The sequence below is a fragment of the Anomalospiza imberbis genome, chromosome 20, assembly GCF_031753505.1.
Source record: "Anomalospiza imberbis isolate Cuckoo-Finch-1a 21T00152 chromosome 20, ASM3175350v1, whole genome shotgun sequence".
Classification (NCBI taxonomy): Eukaryota; Metazoa; Chordata; class Aves; order Passeriformes; family Viduidae; genus Anomalospiza; species Anomalospiza imberbis.
This window is the reverse complement of record NC_089700.1, coordinates 10,769,502-10,786,248: the sequence shown is the minus strand read 5'-3', so window position 1 is coordinate 10,786,248 and position 16,747 is coordinate 10,769,502. Positions and strand designations below refer to the sequence as shown.

The following is a 16,747-nucleotide window of genomic DNA, read 5'->3' as shown; positions in this document are numbered from 1 at the left end:
CTGCTGACAGCTCTTACTGGTACTCACATTCCACAAACACCAAGAAGATCCTTTGCACTTGGGTAAAAGATTCTCACAACCCAGATGGTTCTCAAAACTGTTTGCTTCCCAGGTTAATGAATCTAAATTCAAATCAGAAATCAATACTACTTGTTGGCTGTGGGAAGTAGGGAAAGGAGAACTAAACCAAAACACAGGCTTTTTCTCTGCTTCTTACAGTGTAACAATTCACAAGCTGGATCCATTTCGTTAATGAATCCTGCGAGTACAGAAAGCCTCTGCAGTAGCACACGGCTCTGACATTCTCTTTCACACACTCCTTCCCACACCTGTCCTCCCCAGAAAAAAATAAAAGCAAATGTGACATTTTTCTGCTTATAACTTCATTTAAACGCAGTTTTGCAAGGCTATCAGCATCACTTACTTACTCTGTTAACATTCACTACGATAGTAAGAACAAAAAAAAAAATATAAATCATTTGCCAAGAAACTGAAGTGCCACATGTTTTTTAAATGGCATCAGCCTTTGTTACAAGACAGAAAAAGCACAAGATAATAACTTGAAGCTATTAAATGCAGCACAAAGACCCCATCACTGCAGCCTCTGCTGGTGCCTTCTAATTAAATAGCATCAGTGGAAGGAAAAATCTTTAAAAATCCACATCACACTCTAGCAGAATTAGAGAGAAATAACACAAAAATCTTTGTTGAAACTAAATCTCAACAGCTGTATTTTCCCTGGCACAACAGAATAACCAGCTGGAAAACAAAAACTTACAGAAAGAAATATAAAAGAGGTTGTTAGGATTATTAGAGATTTCAAGAGGCCTTTCACAAGAAGGCAGGTGCATCCCTGTGCAGTGCTGCTTCCTGAATGTGAGGAGAATGAACTGAATCCTGCCACGTGTAGAGGCAAGAAAATCCTAAAAGTCTGTTAGTGTTTTCTTAATAACCCACAACATTTTAATTTTCTAAATGGGTGCAAATAATTTTTTGTTCCCTCCCCCCTTTCTATTATGCCCAAACCATCTACATCTCAATTTTCCTTATGAACTCCCTGCATTAAGTTGGGATTATTTTCTTGTCAGGCTTCTGCAGTAATTTTCTTTAAATCTTACAGGTAGATTTGGCAATGGTCAAAGCAGTTCAGGACTGACCATGGTGGAATCTGGAGCTTCATGACCGAGTATGATATGGGAACACAAAGGCAGCTGTGGAATATATCCAAAATATCCCTGGCTCCCAGGGGGCAGCCAGCAGGAATAACCATAACAGTGGCAAAACTGCTACTTACAGCTAAAACATACAAGAAAATGTTTAAAAATACGACAATGGCTTTTCATACTAAACTTGAAACTGTTTCCAGAAAATTTCCAGAAATTCCTAAATTTTCAAATTTCCAATTTTACTCCCACCTCCTGAAGTGCCTTGTTCAATCAGCACCCAGCCAAGCACTCATAATAAAAGTGATTATTTCAGTTTAAAATCCAGTATAAGCCACCTCTCTCCTGTGCCCAAAGCCTCTCACAGTTCCATGCTAGAAAATATTTTCATGGCTGTTTTTCTTCTTCAGCTTCTACACTCTAGAAGGGATTCAGGACACAGAACTTGAATTCACATGTTCTAGCCCTAGAAAACACTGTTTAGCCTATACTTCTCCAGCCACTGCAATTATTCCCCCGCTGCTCGAGAAATTTAACATTAAATAGCACTTTTAGGCCACAGGAGGAAAAGAATGTAAAACCAATTCCCCAGATTGCCCTTGTTTATATAAACAGGATTTCACAGTGACAAGCCTCAACCAGGGCAACAGTGCCACAATCTGCTCAAGTTTGCTTACTTCAGGTTTCTTCCCGCACCATACCCATTTCCCCCTCTCCCAGGACAAGTCATTACCTACACATTTACATTTTCAGAGATTTCCATTTTTCACATGGAGAGGTTGATGACTTGGTTTTTACCACTTTGGAAGAGCTTGCCTTGGAATCAATGAGTTTTAAAGACACTATCCTGGAACACAAACCTTTGCAGGTGTTCTGGGAACAGGGGTGGGAGAGCACAGGAGCAGCTGACCGGCCAGCCAAACGTTTCTCCCGGGGTTTATCCCGTGCAGGGTCTGCCGAGAGCAGCCACATTCAAGTTCTCTCTTCAGTATCTTGATTTAATAACTGCAAGTTCCACTATACAAGGCCCTGAAAGGGGAGCTGTCTGGAAAGAGCTTTTCAGACCACCCCACCTCACTCAGGAAGAGCAGTGCTGCTCACGGCAAGGGGGAAACTGGCAAATCGTTAGCTAGGAAAGAGCAACCACAAACTGAGAACCAGCGTCCCACATCCCCTCCCCGGCAGGAAGAGGGGCCAGCCTGCAGGCAAAGCACAGGGTGCACAACTCACACCTCAGTTCTCCAAGCCCTCGGCCTTTAGTGCTGCTTTGTGCACACAAATCCCCGTTTGCTTTTCCAGGGGGCCGAGGCGCCCCATGAAGATCGATGTGCAGGGGATCCCTCCCTGCTGGCCGAGGACGAGGCCGTGAGCTGGAGCAGCCCCGCTGCAGGACACAGCACAGCTAGTGGCCGAGCTGGCGGTCGTCGTAGGTGCTGTATCTCTTGACGTGGATGCGGCGCACGCGGTCGCGCAGCTCGAAGCCCTCGTCGTCCTCGCTGTGCGAGGCCTGGCTCCGGCTGCGGCTCGTGGCCTCCAGCAGCGAGTTATCTGGGACTCGGGGCGTCTCGTACAGCAACACGTTTAGTGTTTCCTCATAAATCCGTGCCTCAGGGAACTCGACCTACAAAAGGCAGCACACGTCCTGTTCCTCATCCATCCAGGATAACAACTGGAACACACACCCACACGTGAAAAGGTACTGAGCCATAAACCCACACGTTATAAAGAGTAAAAAATTTCTGGTAGAGGGTTACTCCCACCACCAAGTCACCTCCCTCGCCTAATCTTTTAGATTGCTCTAGAAGGGAATACAGTATCCCTGATTCTTGACATTGGACCCTGGTAACCTCAGCTGCACCACTGCAAATTCAAAGTTAACTCCTCAAGTTAGAGAAACTCTGCAGACTCCTGAAGCTAATCACGACCGTTTCTAACCCGTAGCACGGGCAGGTGAAGCTCCATTACCTTGGTTTGCTTCTTCTCCGTGGCGTAGACGATGGAGGTGCAGCAGACCTCGGCCAGCTTGCGGCCCTGCCCGTAGAAGGACCAGCAGCAGATCTCGTCCCCGATCACGTCCTTGATGAACAGCACTCGGCCGTTGAACCGCAGGGACAGCTTGTCAAACAGCTCGATGTTCTTCAGCAAGTTGTCATCAGAGTTACTGAAACACAGCAACAAAAGCAGGAACAGGGCTTTTCATGCAGCCATCTCTGCCTGTTCCGCCAGCTTTCAGCACTGATCCAACTGCAGAATACAAATAAGTAGTGACTCACTGCCGCATGCTGCCAAGAAAAGAGGGGTAATAGCCCATTTCAGATACAAATACACTGCTCTGACCCCATGAGCAAACACACCATCCTTTAGAGGTCAGCTCACACAATTGGTAAGGACAGCACAATGTCCCAGACCATTACATCAACTACCCACGCTCAAGATGATCAAACCCCACTTCACTGAAGTTCTCTGGCTTGATGACAGCAGAAGTCCAGAGTTGGTGTGCTCAGAGCCATGTGCTCTGCATCCTGCACACCACAGACACACTGCCAGCATGAACACATTATTTTAAAAACTAAGGTGTATTGACAGACATGCAATGTAGGACCCTAATTACTTTTCAAAGCAAGATACAGTTGTCAAAACCCAAAACAAACCAAAAGAAGTGAAGTTAGATCATCATCGTCGTCCACTCCCAGAGTCAAAAAGCAGCTTTCCCACTAAAGTGAGGGGGAAAAGAAGGGACATACCTGGTGTAGGAGTATTTATTGTTGCTTCTATTATACAGCAGTTTAACAACAGGCTGTTGGGAGTGACAGAAAAGAATACAAGGTAAGTTCCGTGTTTCAAAACATTTAGCATAAATCCACAGTTGATAAGAGCAGTTACTTTCATTGATGACTCTATCAGTCTCTCCTCTTCTTTCGGAGAGGTGATAATAGGGATGCTGCAGACAGGTTCATACAAGTCTTTCTTGTCCTGTTTAATGAAAGAAGAAAGACAGGAAATAAGAGAGGAATGCTAAAGCTGACATTGCTGCTGCTGCCTCCTTCAGCCCCTCCAGCCACGTTCCCAAACGCTGTGATGCACAGGAAAAGAGCTGGGTTGCTACAGTAACCACACAGCTTACCTTGATCTGCAACCCAGAACCACAGCAGAGATTTCTTATCCCCGGAAGGCAGCAGTAATTGAAATATTGAGATGCAGGTGGATGTCCTCAGCTACAGTGAGGACAAGGTCTAGTCATACTTGGTTTAAGTGGGTTTAATATTCCATCCTTTCTTGAAGAAAAGGACAGAAGGAGTCTGCAGTAGTTTTAATCAGCTCAAACCACTGCACAGAAGAGCATCAGCCACTGTGAACTGAACACTTGGCAGAACAGGATGTCACCAACATGAGCCAGCCCTAGGGACACAGAGCAAAACCCAAGTGTGGCCAGGACAGGCCATGTCCCCAGATCCCTCACCACCTATTTACTAAATTGTATTTTAAAAATGCCTTGTACACCTCGGACTTGGTGCCATCTCTAAGGCCATGAAATAATCTCTCAAGTTGTCTTAAGTAAATTTTATAAGCAAAACACCCATGAAATTCTTCAGAGGATGCTTCTGTTCTTACCTGCAGGGCTGCTTGGCACATGTCCACTAAGCCCTGGATGAGATAGTATTTGGCTTCTGCCATCAACGCTTTGATCTCCTGCCTGTGTTTTGGAAGTGCAATCGTGTCATCTCTGAGATAATTTAAAATTGTTCCAAAGTGCTTCCCACAACGGTCTATAAGGATCCAGCCTGAAAAATGACCAACACCTTTCAGTCACCTCAACACTAGAGGCTAGAAAAAGCTCCCTGGAGAGGTTAAACAACACTGAGGTTTCCTGATAGTGCTCAGGACACTTCTCCCATTTCACCCAGTGGAAGTCCCTACTGCCTTTGAGCAAACTGAAGCTGGTTCCAGAACAGAGCCTGACAGTGGAGCCCCTTCGATATTGCCCAGACGTTCCCACTGCTTTCCAGCACCCCAAAAGCAAAGCTCCAAGCGAAAAACATTCAGCTTCCAGCACAATGCACTGAGATTGCTGCAGGGACCCAACTGCAGTGCTACACTGTGATGCTGGGCAGTCAGACACTTCTGACAGCCAAGGAAAGACTAGAAGAGAGAATTCACCAATGACTGCAACAAGTAGATCTGGGTAAGTTCTGTGGCCTAACAAGGAGGATTTGGCAATTCTCCAAATACAACTGCTACTGCTGTTTGGAGGTAAAAAGAGAGAAATGTTCTGGAGATGATAAAAGGCAGATCAGCCCAGAAAATCCAGTGTGGGGGGATAAAGTTGCTCTAGTCCCCAAACAGGAGCAAAGAACAGGACAGACACATCAGGAGGAAGCACAGAGGGGATGAAGCAGAGGAAACAGTAGCAAACGGACAAATTCTTGCAATTTTACAAATCCCTGAAGTCACATTCCTTAAGGAAACAGGATGTCTGATTGCTGCCAAACAATAGCAGTGTAGGATGCAGGCACACACAAGGCTTAGTACGGTGCCAGACCCTTTCCCATAACGCGTAAGGCAGGAAAAAGGTGTTATTTTAGAATCTAGGTACAGAAAACAACCTAGGAAAGCAAGCTAAATCCCTGTTGGACTCTTCAGCTGGAGCTATCAGAACATGACTCCTGTTTTCCATCCAGGCTGAGGCTCTTACACAAAATTGCCTGTTCTGCCCTTTATAATGTATCAGGGATTTAAAATACCCTGTGTCCAGCTGGAGCTGACACACTGCCTGACTGATCCCTAAACGCTGCCATGGCACCATGAGCCACGACAGAAATATGCTGCTCAGGAAAAGGGAGAAAAAAAAGATTTTCAACAAAGCAAGGCAGGCTATTCTGAGCCTCAAAGCTGAAAACTGCACGTCCCTCCTTACGTGCGTGGTTTGAATAATGCCACTGCTCGATGTGACAGAAATGACAACCCACAGACTGTCTGTTCAGTCTTTACAACACCACCACCAACCTGCTCACCAGCTGCGAGGGCAGGAAAGAGGACCAGACCATCCCCAGTTCATTTGAGTAAGAAAACCAAGTATTTCTACGAAGCCAAAGGATTGCTAGCACCAACAGGAGGACTTGGCTTCCTAATGTTCCCAGTTATTTTTGGCATATATCATTCTCTACATCCTTAACAGAGTAAAACCACCACCAAACCCCAGCTGTTTTACAAAACTGTCAGCAATGAAAGCCATACCCTTACCTTCCTTGTCGGTGAGCACCTCCATCCTGCCGCTGAACATGGCCTTGAGCATGGTGTCGTGCCTGGTGAGCACCTGCACCGTGGTGTAGTACAGGGAGCCGCCGACGTTGAGCCGCACGTACTTGTTCCCCAGGTTGCCGCCCTTCAGCCCGCCGGCCTTGGGCTTGTGGCCCGCGGCCGGGCACAGGGCGCTGCCCAGGCACGTGTCCCCCGACATGTCCTTGTCCTTCTGGAGGTAGATGACCACCCTGCAGCGCGTGGGCCGGGCCGGCCCCGCCGTGGTGCCGCGGTCACGCCTCAGCGGGCCGGGACGGCGGGGCAGGGGCTGGCATCACCTCGGGGTCAGCGCGGCGAGGGGCCAGCACACAGCGCGGTCAGCACGGCACCCCACGGCCACTCCACACACAGACAGGGATGTCACTCTGCGGAAGAGACACTTCCTAAGGACACAACTACACACATCCTGACAAAACTCGATTCAGCCATTTTCCAGACAATTGATGAATCACACTTCTGAGGCACGTGAAGCTCTCCCGACTTCCTGTTATTGTATCTCCAGCCAGCACTGCAAACACCATACAGCAGAGAGGCTCAGACGCTGCTGGAATTCAGCTCCCCCTCGGCTTCCCAAAAGAACCCAACTCTCTTTGAGCCCAGCTGAAATGCCCTGGTAGAGCTTCCTGCCCCTCCTTCAGCTGGGGTGCATGTGCGTCCCCCTGAGCGGGGTTTGTTGACGTTGGTTTGACTTTAAACTGGAGACACAAATATCGCTTCAAATGCCTCAGCGCCGAGAAGATGGATCACAAGGTTCTATTTTCTGGTAACTCCTTTCATTCAAAACTGTCCTGCATCCATCCCGGAGCCCTGACCGGTGAACGTAGTTCTAATTTGAAAAGAAAATAAACAAGACTCCCCATCACGTACACCACTGTTTGTCACTGCTGTCCTGCCTTGCTTTAAAGCCTCAAAACGCCCTTTTCAGAACAGTGGCATGTTTGCAACAGCAGCCAGACCGAGCCTTTGAGGCGACAGGAATCCAGCCTGTCCGACCAAGCTCCTCAGAAGAGCTCGCGGTCAGTTCCGTCCCTCCAGGCACTTTCTCACTGCTCTGACCGAAGAACGAAGCTAAACACGAGCAAAGAAGCTAACCCCCCTGCCCAGCCAGCGCAGGCAGGAGCCAGCACAACTCCGGTACCTGGTCCCCGAGGAGCTGCGAGGCCTCTGCTGTAAACAGCCACCAGATTTTAATTACCCCTTTTGACACGGCCGAAAGCTCCCCACATCCCTTCCCGTCCCTTCCTGCCCCGCGTGGGAGGCAGGACGGGCTGCGGAACAATGGCCCCGCAACGGGACCCGCCCCGGCTCGGCACCGCCGGGAAAAGGAGCGGCCCGAACGGCTCGGGGGGAGCCGGGGGGACCGAGGGCACCGGGGGAGAACGGCAGCAACCCGAGGGTACCGGGGGGGAACGGGAACCCGCCCCGCCGCGCACCCCGGGCAGGGCCCGGCCCCGCGCGGGCCCCGGCGAGCGGCCCGCGGGCCCGGGCCCGGCGCTGCCGCGGCTGCCCGGCGGGCACGGCCCGGGCCGCGGCCCCGCTCCGCCCGAGCCCCCCGGGAACGGCGGCACGGCCCGGGACGGGCTCCGTCCGCCCCGGCCACCGGGGAAGCGAACAGAGGCGGCCCGGCCCCGCACACCGCCCGGCCTCTCTCACTCACCCGCGGCCGCCGCTCAGCCCCGGCCCGGCCAGCCGCCCGCCCCGGGAACCGCCGGCCCGGAAGAGTTTCCCCGGCTCCCGGCGGGCGCAGCGCTGGCGGAGGCGGGGCCGGGCCGGGCGGTGCCGCCGGAGCCCGAGCCCGGCAGTGCCGGCAGAAGCCCCGCTCGCCCCGCTCGCCCCGCTCCGCTCCGCTCGCAGCCCGGCGATGGCGCGGGCGGCGCTGGGCGCGGCGGGGCTGCACTTTGACGAGCTGAACAAGCTGCGGGTGCTGGAGCCCGAGGTGGCGGCGCAGACGGCGCAGCTCCGCGAGGAGTGCCGGGCCTTCGTGGACAGTGAGTGCCGCGGGCCGCGCCGCCGGCTCCCGGACACCTCAGCGCTTCTCTCGCCCCTTCCTTCCGATTCCGCCCGAATCTTAAAACGTGCCTGTTCACTGTAAATGCTAAACGGACACCTAAAAATTATACGACAAAGCAGGAGCATGAGATCTGTTTAGGGAAGTTCTGGGTATCACTTGATGATATTTTTCTTTACAGAAACAGCAGAATTTCAGAAAATAGTGGGCAGCTTGGTTGAGCTCGTTGACCAACTGGCCAAAGCTGCGGAAAGTGAGAAGATGAAGGTACGGTGCAGTAAGTTCCTCGCTTCTCGTGTGCCCTGCCCTTTGTGGGGCCTCTCTAATCCCTCCCTCCCTTTACAGCAAAAGCAACGATTCCCTATCAGCATCCTGCTGGCATTCCCATGGATTAACTGGGCCTTTTGAATTGATATTAATGATAATACTAATCAATAATAGTGAATTCATGAAACTTATGACAGTGTCACATTACTCACACGTGTACCAGTCCTGCTCTCCCTGCTTGTCTCTGTTTCTGCACAGAAACAGAAGGTGTGCTTTTTAATCGCTCCATCTCGGTAGAACTTGTCCTCCAGAGGCAGGAGCGGCCTCTGGTAGCCTGAGCCTGGCTGTAGGACCCGGGCTCAGTTTGTGTGTCCAGAGGAGCCGCTGACTTGGTTCCTGGAGTCTGGGGGAAGCCCCAGAGGCCTCGCCCTGCCCAGCCCCAGTCCCACCAGCCCCTCAGGGGCACGGCATCGCCCTCCCTACTGCTGGCATGGCTGAGATGCCTCACAGTCAGCCTGCTGGGAGGGAAAGGGGCTAAAGGAGTTAACCAAGAACCCTCCACACATGCCTGCCCCGTCCTGCCAGGCCATCGGGGCGCAGAACCTGCTGAAGTCGATCGCAAAGCAGAGGGAGGCTCAGGAGCAGCAGCTCCAGGCTTTGATAGCTGAGAAAAAGATGCAGCTGGAAAGGTGAGTTTTGCGTTCCGTGCTCTGGGGTGTTGTGCAGGCTGCGACGGCTCAGGGTGCACACGGGTGACTGCTGCTGTGCTGTGGGACCCTTGGCTGGTTCAGACAGCCCCACCTGCACCAGAGGTGTGTCCTGGCCAGAGCACACGGGAACAATGCCACAGGCCTGGAGTTACCTCCAGGGGTTACCTTCCCTGAGGACTTCGGGGCTGAACAGAGGCAGCACGGGCAGTGCAGAACTCGGGCCCCTGCAACAGCCCCGTGCCTGGCTGGTAGAGAGCTGCTCTGTGTGACTCAGGCACCTGCCGCTCCCAGGGGACTCACACAGGTAGCCCAGCTCCTCACACAGGTAGCCCAGCTCCCCTCCCACCTCCCGGGGGCTGCCCTGACCCACCCCGCACAGGGGGGTCCTGGAGCCTCTGTTTTGTCTCGCAGGTACCGGATCGAGTACGAGACTCTCTGCAAAGTCGAAGCGGACCAGAACGAATTCATCGACCAGTTCATTTTCCAGAAATAGAGGATTTTCAGATAAAAACCAACTCACATGGAAACTTAACCATTCCAGAATCTTGAGAATTTCAGAAATATGCAATTAACACTGAGCAGGAGTGCAGATGGGTTTGTACAACGGAGGGGCTGTACCTCGGTTTGAGTGTACCATGGCAATAAGGAGGGCTGACAGCTCACAGCTGCACAGACTGTTCTGGCCTTTGATTTTATACCAGTTTTGTACAGTCAGTAGTTCTAATTCAAATTACAGCTGAATTAATGCTACTGGTGCTTTGTTGTGTCGCTTTTTGAAGTCTACAGCTCTTTCATAGAAATCAGAAAATAAATTATTGTTCTCCGACTGTCTGACTGTACCAGAATTAGTTGCTCCTCCTCTGTTATTTTTCAGTGTAAAGATTTACACACGAGCAGCAGTATTGGATCTATATCCGCTTATGTTACTTTTTCTATAGAACTATAAAAGAAAGACGGAAATGTATGACTTCCAGAATGGACCAATTACAGATAGAAACCAGCAGAAACTACAGGATAATTAAGACCTTTGAACTGTTCCTGAGGAATGTCCATTCAGGACTGTCGTAATTTGAGAGCTGAATCCTTTTATGGGCATTATTAGGATGGAACACCAGACTGATGAGGGAAACCATTCCAAGTGTCAGTGACACCAGGAGTGCACTAACTATATCTAAACCACAAACACAAGTGTGAACTCGAGCCTCATGTTGGAAGTGCAAATAGGTGCATTTTGTGTGCGTCTGTAGCACTTCAGTACGGAAATGTTGCCCTTTCCAAAGCCTGGGGAAGGATTCAACTTTACACAGTGAATAAAATGTGCCAGCAGTGTCTGAGCAGCTTCACGGGGCCCGCCACCTCACCAGGCTCCAGGTGAAAACCAACCCCAACCACAGAACTTCTATCTGTAGTTGTAACTTACGCGTGGATTTACTCTGTGAACTCTCCACCATCTCGTGGTCACTGTAAGTTCCTTCAGCCATTCCCTGAAGAACAATGAATGCAGTTTAATGCATTTAGTTATTTATTTCCATACCAGAAATTATTTTAGGGAAGAAAGAAATTTCCAACTCCTTGGTTACAATTCCCAAAGGACTTCAGAATCCTCTAGGCAATACTCCTGGTTGTCAAGGGTAACTTTAAGCATTCATGAATCCAGATTTTGGCACATTTATCATTGATCAGACATTTATAATTAATCAAAATGAAGCAGAGCAAAGGCAGTGGAAATTTTAAAGGAAGGGGCGAGGAAGTTAAGAATCATGATATGATTTGAAATGCTGCAAAAGAACAGCTTTGCAAATCTGTGTGTAATGGGTTGGGGATTCTTCAGAACATGTGGTTGGAAGACAGATTTCCTACTTGAGTGGTTTCCAAACAGTCATTTTGGGAAAAGGGACCTTGGAAGAACAGTATCAGCTGCAGTGTGTGTGTGAGTGTGTGTGTGTCCCCTCACAGAGTTACATGTCGAAGGGTTAAAAGACCATTTTCCTGGGAGACAGGCCTTGCACAGACCCGACCCCAGGCCCCTGCCAGAGCTGTGTGTGGTCGAAGCAGGGTTGTGCACTCCAACCAATTCCATTTTTCCTTGCAGCAGCCAGTGCTCTGGGAAGAGCCGCTGCAGCCAACACGAGGGAGACGTTTGTCCCAGAGGACGCCGCCAGCGTAGGGTCGGAACCAAATGCAGCACAGGTGTGGTGTGTTCGACTTCCAGAGCCGGCTACTTCCTTTTCCTCTTCTCCACGTGTTTGTAGTGGGGGTTGCAGAGCATGGTGAACAGGAGCAGCAGTGGGATCAGCAGGTACGGCAGGTAGATGGAGAGCAGCACGAGGCGCTCGCGCAGCGTCTGCGGGCCCGCGTGCTCCGACTTGGAGAAGTCGTGGAACAGGATGTGGGCCAGGATGGCAAACAGAGTGGTGGCCACGTGGGTGGAGTAGATAATGGCAGGAGTCCTGATCCATCTGCAGCCACCTGTACAGAAGCAAAAAGGAAACAATATTTAGGTATTCTGAAACAACCAGAATTCCGAGGCTTGTGACAGAACACTGACTGCTGCTTCTCTGCCAGGGTAAGCCATCACTCAGATCGAATAGGGAGCAGAAAAACCCCTCAGTACTAGTAGAACCAAGGAAATTTCTCTCCCCAATGGCAATTTAGAACAAAGGGGTGATCCTGAAAGTTCTGAAGTAACAAAATGAGTACACAGGCTTGACCCAGACCTTTAGCTGCCCTGGAAATTAGCCAGATGTCAAATGCTGATGGTGCTTACACAAATGGCTGCACCTGACAAGGGCCTGCAGTTACAAGGTTTTGTTTCTGACAAACTTTATTCCGTGCTGCTTTCTCAGGTAGAACGCCCGTATGGGTCCCAGCAGCCCAGCCCTCCGCAGTACCTCCCTCAAACCCCCTACTCATGATACAGAAACGTTCTCTGCTGCAAAAATGCCCCCAGGACATGCCCTCTGTCACTGTGGTTTCCCCCCACCTTTCAGGAAGGCGTAGGCAGCGATGGGGAAGAAGGGCAGCTGGAGAAAGGCTTCGCAGTAGATGAACGCCTTGAACCACTCTGGGGGCTGCAGCATCATGGGGTCCCTGAAGGCAGTTGCATACTGCTGCAACAGGTCTGTCAGCTGAAAAAACCCAAAACAACAGTCAGTCATTGAGCATCCACCACAGCAGGGCAAAGCTCATGGTTCTCCATGGGATGAAGCCACCAGGGTGTGACCCCTGGTCCTGAGCGGGGCTGGGGGCTCCTTCTCGGGGCTGCTGCAGGGGAACAGCTCAGCACCAGGATTTGGGCTCAGTCAGTTGCAATCGGTTTCTGACAGAAATGTAAACTCCAGCATGGCTTTACGTTGGACTTTGAACAGAGAGATATGCATTGAGATCTGCCAGTTAACTATTAATTGGAAATGGTTCCTATACCGGAGTAGTCCTACAGGCAGTTCCGATGGCAAGGACCAAATCACCAGTTGTAAAGCTCAAACAGGAGGTGACAGCCCACTGCACCCTGACGATGAGGGCTGAACTAATTACCTGCCATCCAACTGTTATTTTAATTGATTTTATGATGCTTATTGTCTTCTATGATTTTGCTCAAAACCCAGCAAACCAGAGACTTTTACGAATAAATTCGGGCGCTGGCATGCCCGCTCCTGCAGCGGCAACAGCTCCCTGTTGCATTTTTGGCAGGAATTTGAGGAAAACTCGGTATCGGAGAATGCCGGGGCCGCTGGAGCCACGTCCGGCGCACGTGGCGCCGGCCCCGCGCTGCCGCAGGGCCGGTGCCGAGGGCGACAGCGGGACAGCGAGGCCATTCCCACAGAAAGGCTGTCCTTGGGCACTTGTGAAACACCCTCAGCCCGCTCTGGGCAGAGGAACGGCCCCACCGCCCATTCCCGGGGGGAGCGGTGGCCCCGCACCAGTTCCCCGGGGGTTTCCGTGGGACGGGGACACGGAGCGGCCGCCGCATCCCCGTCACAGCCCCGGCAGCAGCATCAGCCGCAGCGCCGGACGCGCGGCTGAAGCGTCCCTCTCCCGTTCCCTCTCCCGTTCCCGTTCCCTCTCCCGTTCCCGTTCCCTCTCCCGTTCCCGTTCCCTCTCCCGTTCCCGCTCCCGTTCCCGCTCCCGTTCCCTCTCCCGCTCCCATTCCCGCTCCCGCTCCCGTTCCCGTTCCCTCTCCCGTTCCCGCTCCCATTCCCTCTCCCATTCCCGCTCCCATTCCCTCTCCCGTTCCCGCTCCCGTTCCCTCTCCCGTTCCCTCTCCCGCTCCCATTCCCGTTCCCGCTCCCGTTCCCTCTCCCGTTCCCTCTCCCGCTCCCATTCCCGTTCCCGTTCCCGTTCCCGCTCCCGTTCCCTCTCCCATTCCCGCTCCCGCTCCTCCCCAGTGAATGACCCGGCTGTGACTCATGCCGTGGGCACCGGCTCCGCTTCGCTCCCAGGCGCTCTTGCACACCTTCGCTGCAGTTTCTCCCCCCCACGACGTCTCCACACACGAGACTCGGCGAAGGCCGCCCCCGGCCCCATCAGACCGGCGGATGCCCCGCACGCGTTCGCGGAACGAGCCCCGGCCCGACCCCCGGCCCCACTCACGGCCCGCGGCGCGATCCCGGCGGGCAGCAGCGGCTGGAGGTCGATGAGCGCCGTGATGGGGATGTGCGAGAGGAAATAGAGGGCGAAGAGCCGCTCCCGCCACCGCGGAGCCGCCGCCATCGCCGCGCCCGGGCCCGCCCCCCGCGCTGGCCCCGCCCCCGCCGCGGCCACGTCCCGCGGCACCGGCCCCGCCCCGGCCACACCCAGTCCTAGCTCCGCCCCGGCCACACCCCCCGGCCACACCCTGTCCTAGCCCCGCCCCTGGCCCTTGCCCCGTTCTCTTCCCCTTTCCCCGTTCTTTCCCCCGTTCTTTGCCCGTTCTTTCCCCCGTTCTTTGCCCGTTCTTTCCCCCTTTCCCCGGGGCAGTGCCGGCAGCCGCGCCCCCCCGGCCCGGCTCTCGTCCCCCGTGCTCCCGCACCTCGGCCCAGCCGTTTCTTCCCCGCACGCGTCGCTCCCGAGCTCCGGCGCTGCCCGCTCCCGTCACAGCCCGGCTCCCCGGCTCTCCCGGTCCCGAGCGGGTCCCGGCCCCCGGTCACAGCCACGGCTGCGCTAGCCGCACGGGGCCGGGAGCGGCGCCTGCCGCCCCGCCACGCCCGCGAGGAGACAGGGAAACGCTACAAAGAGCAAGCAGCCCGGGGGAAGCAGGCGGGAAGGAAGGACGGCACCACCGCTTTTCAAATGTCACATTTAATGTTTTCACCACTGTACTCCAAATCTACATTTTACAAAGTGACCAGCAAGTGTGCCACATTAACTGACCAACCTCTGAGATTTTACCTTTCATACCAGTGTCTTCTGGGGCTCGATAATTAAACACGTTTCTCATTCAAGTGAATTGAAATGCTTCAGTTGGTTTTATTCTTAGGAGCCTCATAAAAAACAAAGATATTGCACCATCTTTGTTCAGTTATTCAATGTTTGTCTCTTTCACAGCAAATAATTACTTCATTGAAGTTAAAACTTCCAAACATAACTTACTAATAGTCTCCAATTCCAGCTCAGATCACTCTTGTTGAAAATACTCTGCTAAATACAGATAACTTACAATAACTTTAACAGTTAATTGTCCATAACAAACACCATGGTTTCTCTCCAGACCAAGGCTCAAATTTTAAGACCACCTTTTAGTATTCCTTTGTACAGGTGAAAAACAGTCTTCAATTTTCTAGTCTTGTTTTAAATACAAAAGTTGGAAGGGACATTCAAGTTTCAAGTCTCCACACTAAACTTAAAAAAAAAAAATCATGTGGAGGTAAACAAACCAAGTTGTATACTCCAGGAGGTAGAGGCCTTCAATTTGTGTTCATATATACATATGCACAGAATTCAGTGTTCCAACAGAAAAAGAATTAGCCAAAAAGTAATAAAAGTTATTTACTACTGTGACATTTCAAGACTTCCACAGCTCTGCCTAAAGACACGAACACAATTAACAGAATTCCCTATGTGCTTTTTTTTTGTCCTTTTCTTTTTTTTTTCTCTCAACTGTCCAGTGCAGGAAAAAGTTCTCACAAAATTTCACAGACCTAAAATGTGCAAGCTAGTTGCTCTCTATACAGCAATGATGTCAGGGATCTCTGAAATTAGCCCATAAATGGAATTATTTACACACATAGAAGATGCATGCTGGGGGGTTTTATGTAAGAAAGAGCAGAAAAACTTCTAATAAAAATAGATTAAATATATATATATATTTATACTGGGTAAGGAAACAGAAGTTTAGTCTCTCCTAGTCACAAACTCATTCTCTCTACTCACAACATTTGATTTTAGAACAGCACACATCACCATCACAGCTCTAGTGAGAAGCTATTTATAGGGTTGGGTATGAGGGGACGTGGCCACTTCCCATGGCCACAGCCACCCAAAGGGACTTCATGATTGGTCGCAGTCAAGTTTTCTGTATTCCTTAGTTTTAGAAAACCCAAAATCTTCAGGAATGGCTCAATATCAAAATGTACGTCTATCTGTTTGTACAATCTCACTTCAATAAAAAAAAAAAGAAAAAAAAGGAAAAAAAAAAAACCTCCCCGAATTTGGTTCACTTCTGTTTGTTCTGAGCTGAGCCATCACAGCTGCACTAGAATTCATAAAACACGTGCAACTCTGGGTAAAATATTTTCTTCTAAAAGCACAACCACTTTACAAGATTAAAAGTCTAGTACATTTCTAAGTATTATTCATATTGTACAAGTAGTGGTTGTTAATTTAAAACTTCATTAGTAAAATTACAGTACAAGCATGATTAACCTCCAGAATTGCAAATCCCAGACTCCAGTGGAAAGCTACATTACATCTTCAGTAGTACGGGGCGCTCCGGTCACTCCCACACCAGCGGCGACGGCGGCATCTCGGAGGGCTGGGCGACCGTGGAGCTGCACGGGGGACAGACAGACAGACAGCTCACTGCGGGGCTCAGGGCCACAGCCTCACTGCTCAGGGGGACCAAACACCCGGGACGGCGGCACCCCAAACCCCACCCGAGCCCGACAACGGCCACCAGCACCCGCAGCAAATGCTCCCTCGTCTGCGCACTCTCACCCCTCAGCCCCTCCTTCCAGCGCCTTCACCGTGCAGCTCCACAACCAAAACTCAACTTGCCAACCTTCCCACTTCCAGTTTCAGCCCGACTGCTGCTCTCTTGCACAAAAACATTACTTGACACTTTTGCACATTTTACTTAAATTCAAGAAGAATTCATAAATACAGTT

The 16,747-nt window shown here is 51.3% G+C and overlaps 4 protein-coding genes across 6 annotated transcripts in view; 1 reads left to right on the top strand and 3 right to left on the bottom strand.

The window, feature by feature from the left end:
• Positions 1-1,089: 1,089 nt before the first annotated feature.
• On the bottom strand, positions 1,090-6,821 carry TNFAIP1 (TNF alpha induced protein 1). Its single transcript, XM_068210766.1, has 6 exons — positions 6,405-6,821; positions 4,776-4,945; positions 4,047-4,136; positions 3,908-3,960; positions 3,129-3,324; positions 1,090-2,784 (listed from the first exon to the last, which is right to left on the bottom strand). The coding sequence occupies exons 1-6, from the start codon at positions 6,619-6,621 to the stop codon at positions 2,566-2,568; spliced, it is 945 nt and encodes a 314-aa protein (XP_068066867.1). The 5' UTR covers positions 6,622-6,821; the 3' UTR covers positions 1,090-2,565.
• A 1,426-nt stretch (positions 6,822-8,247) lies between these two features.
• IFT20 (intraflagellar transport 20) lies at positions 8,248-10,291 on the top strand. The gene is made up of 4 exons (XM_068210769.1): positions 8,248-8,449; positions 8,651-8,736; positions 9,322-9,425; positions 9,858-10,291. Exons 1-4 carry the CDS (start codon positions 8,323-8,325, stop codon positions 9,937-9,939), a joined length of 399 nt encoding a protein of 132 aa, XP_068066870.1. The 5' UTR covers positions 8,248-8,322; the 3' UTR covers positions 9,940-10,291.
• Positions 10,292-10,950: 659 nt separating this feature from the next.
• Positions 10,951-14,191, bottom strand: TMEM97 (transmembrane protein 97). The gene is made up of 3 exons (XM_068210768.1): positions 14,037-14,191; positions 12,430-12,574; positions 10,951-11,915 (listed from the first exon to the last, which is right to left on the bottom strand). The coding sequence occupies exons 1-3, from the start codon at positions 14,154-14,156 to the stop codon at positions 11,665-11,667; spliced, it is 516 nt and encodes a 171-aa protein (XP_068066869.1). The 5' UTR covers positions 14,157-14,191; the 3' UTR covers positions 10,951-11,664.
• Positions 14,192-14,707: 516 nt separating this feature from the next.
• The window catches only part of NLK (nemo like kinase), a 35,501-nt gene continuing 33,461 nt past the window's right edge, over positions 14,708-16,747 (bottom strand). For all 3 annotated transcript variants that reach the window (XM_068210731.1, XM_068210728.1, XM_068210729.1), the window contains one exon: positions 14,708-16,411. Coding sequence is in view for 2 of the 3 variants with exons in the window: in XM_068210728.1 (XP_068066829.1) it covers positions 16,357-16,411 (55 nt within the window). In the remaining variant the exon portion in view is untranslated. The remainder of the gene's footprint in view (positions 16,412-16,747) is intronic.